Source organism: Fonticula alba (assembly GCF_000388065.1).
Source record: "Fonticula alba strain ATCC 38817 unplaced genomic scaffold supercont2.7, whole genome shotgun sequence".
Classification (NCBI taxonomy): Eukaryota; order Rotosphaerida; family Fonticulaceae; genus Fonticula; species Fonticula alba.
Genome location: NW_009242977.1, coordinates 60,311 through 60,934, shown reverse-complemented (window position 1 = coordinate 60,934; position 624 = coordinate 60,311). Strand labels below are relative to the sequence as shown.

Genomic DNA, 624 nt, shown 5'->3' with positions numbered 1-624 from the left:
CCCGGAAAGGGGGCCACCGGCAGGGGCGGCGCGCGCGCGCGCGCGCCAGGCCGTCCACGTACCAAGGATGGTCTTGATGTGCTCCGGCGAGTGGAGGAACACCGTACCGATGGGCCCGAGCCAGAAGGAGCTCAGCCCCTCCGGCGCGCGGACCGTCAGGTTGGTGAAGTACTCCTCGCGCTTGGACTTGTCCAGCGGCACGTCCAGCGAGTGGCCGAAGATCGGGTACCAGCGCTTTGGCTGGTGCATGTTGTCGATCACTTGGAATTTCTGTTTGGTGCGTGTCCAACAAAGCGGGGGCGGGGGACATGAGTGGGGAGCGGGAGGTGCGAGCGCCTCGGCCTGCGGGCGAGGCAAAGTGCAGCCGTATGCCCAAACACGCACCTTATGGGCCTCGTAGTAGACATTGCCCACCATGACCACGAGCGAGGTGCAAATGAGAATGACGGCGGTGACTGCCAGCTTGGTGGGGGTGAGCCCAGCCACCAGGGTCGACGCGGTGGCCGCGGTCATGGCTCCCAGGCTCTCGGCCGTCGGGAGGTTGGCGAGGAGGGACATGCCTGGTGTGTGCGGGGGGCGGCAGCGGGCGGGACCCTTACAGCAGGGGAGAGGGGGGGGGGGCGG

The 624-nt window shown here is 67.8% G+C and overlaps 1 protein-coding gene across 1 annotated transcript in view; it reads right to left on the bottom strand.

Moving 5' to 3' along the window:
* The window catches only part of H696_04205 (hypothetical protein), a 2,959-nt gene extending 2,335 nt beyond the window's left edge, over window positions 1–624 (bottom strand). Inside the window, exons 1-2 of the mRNA XM_009498082.1 lie at window positions 385–624; window positions 63–270 (exon numbers count right to left, since the gene is read on the bottom strand). Coding sequence (XP_009496357.1) covers window positions 63–270; window positions 385–558 — 382 coding nt within the window. The 5' untranslated portion in view covers window positions 559–624. The remainder of the gene's footprint in view (window positions 1–62; window positions 271–384) is intronic.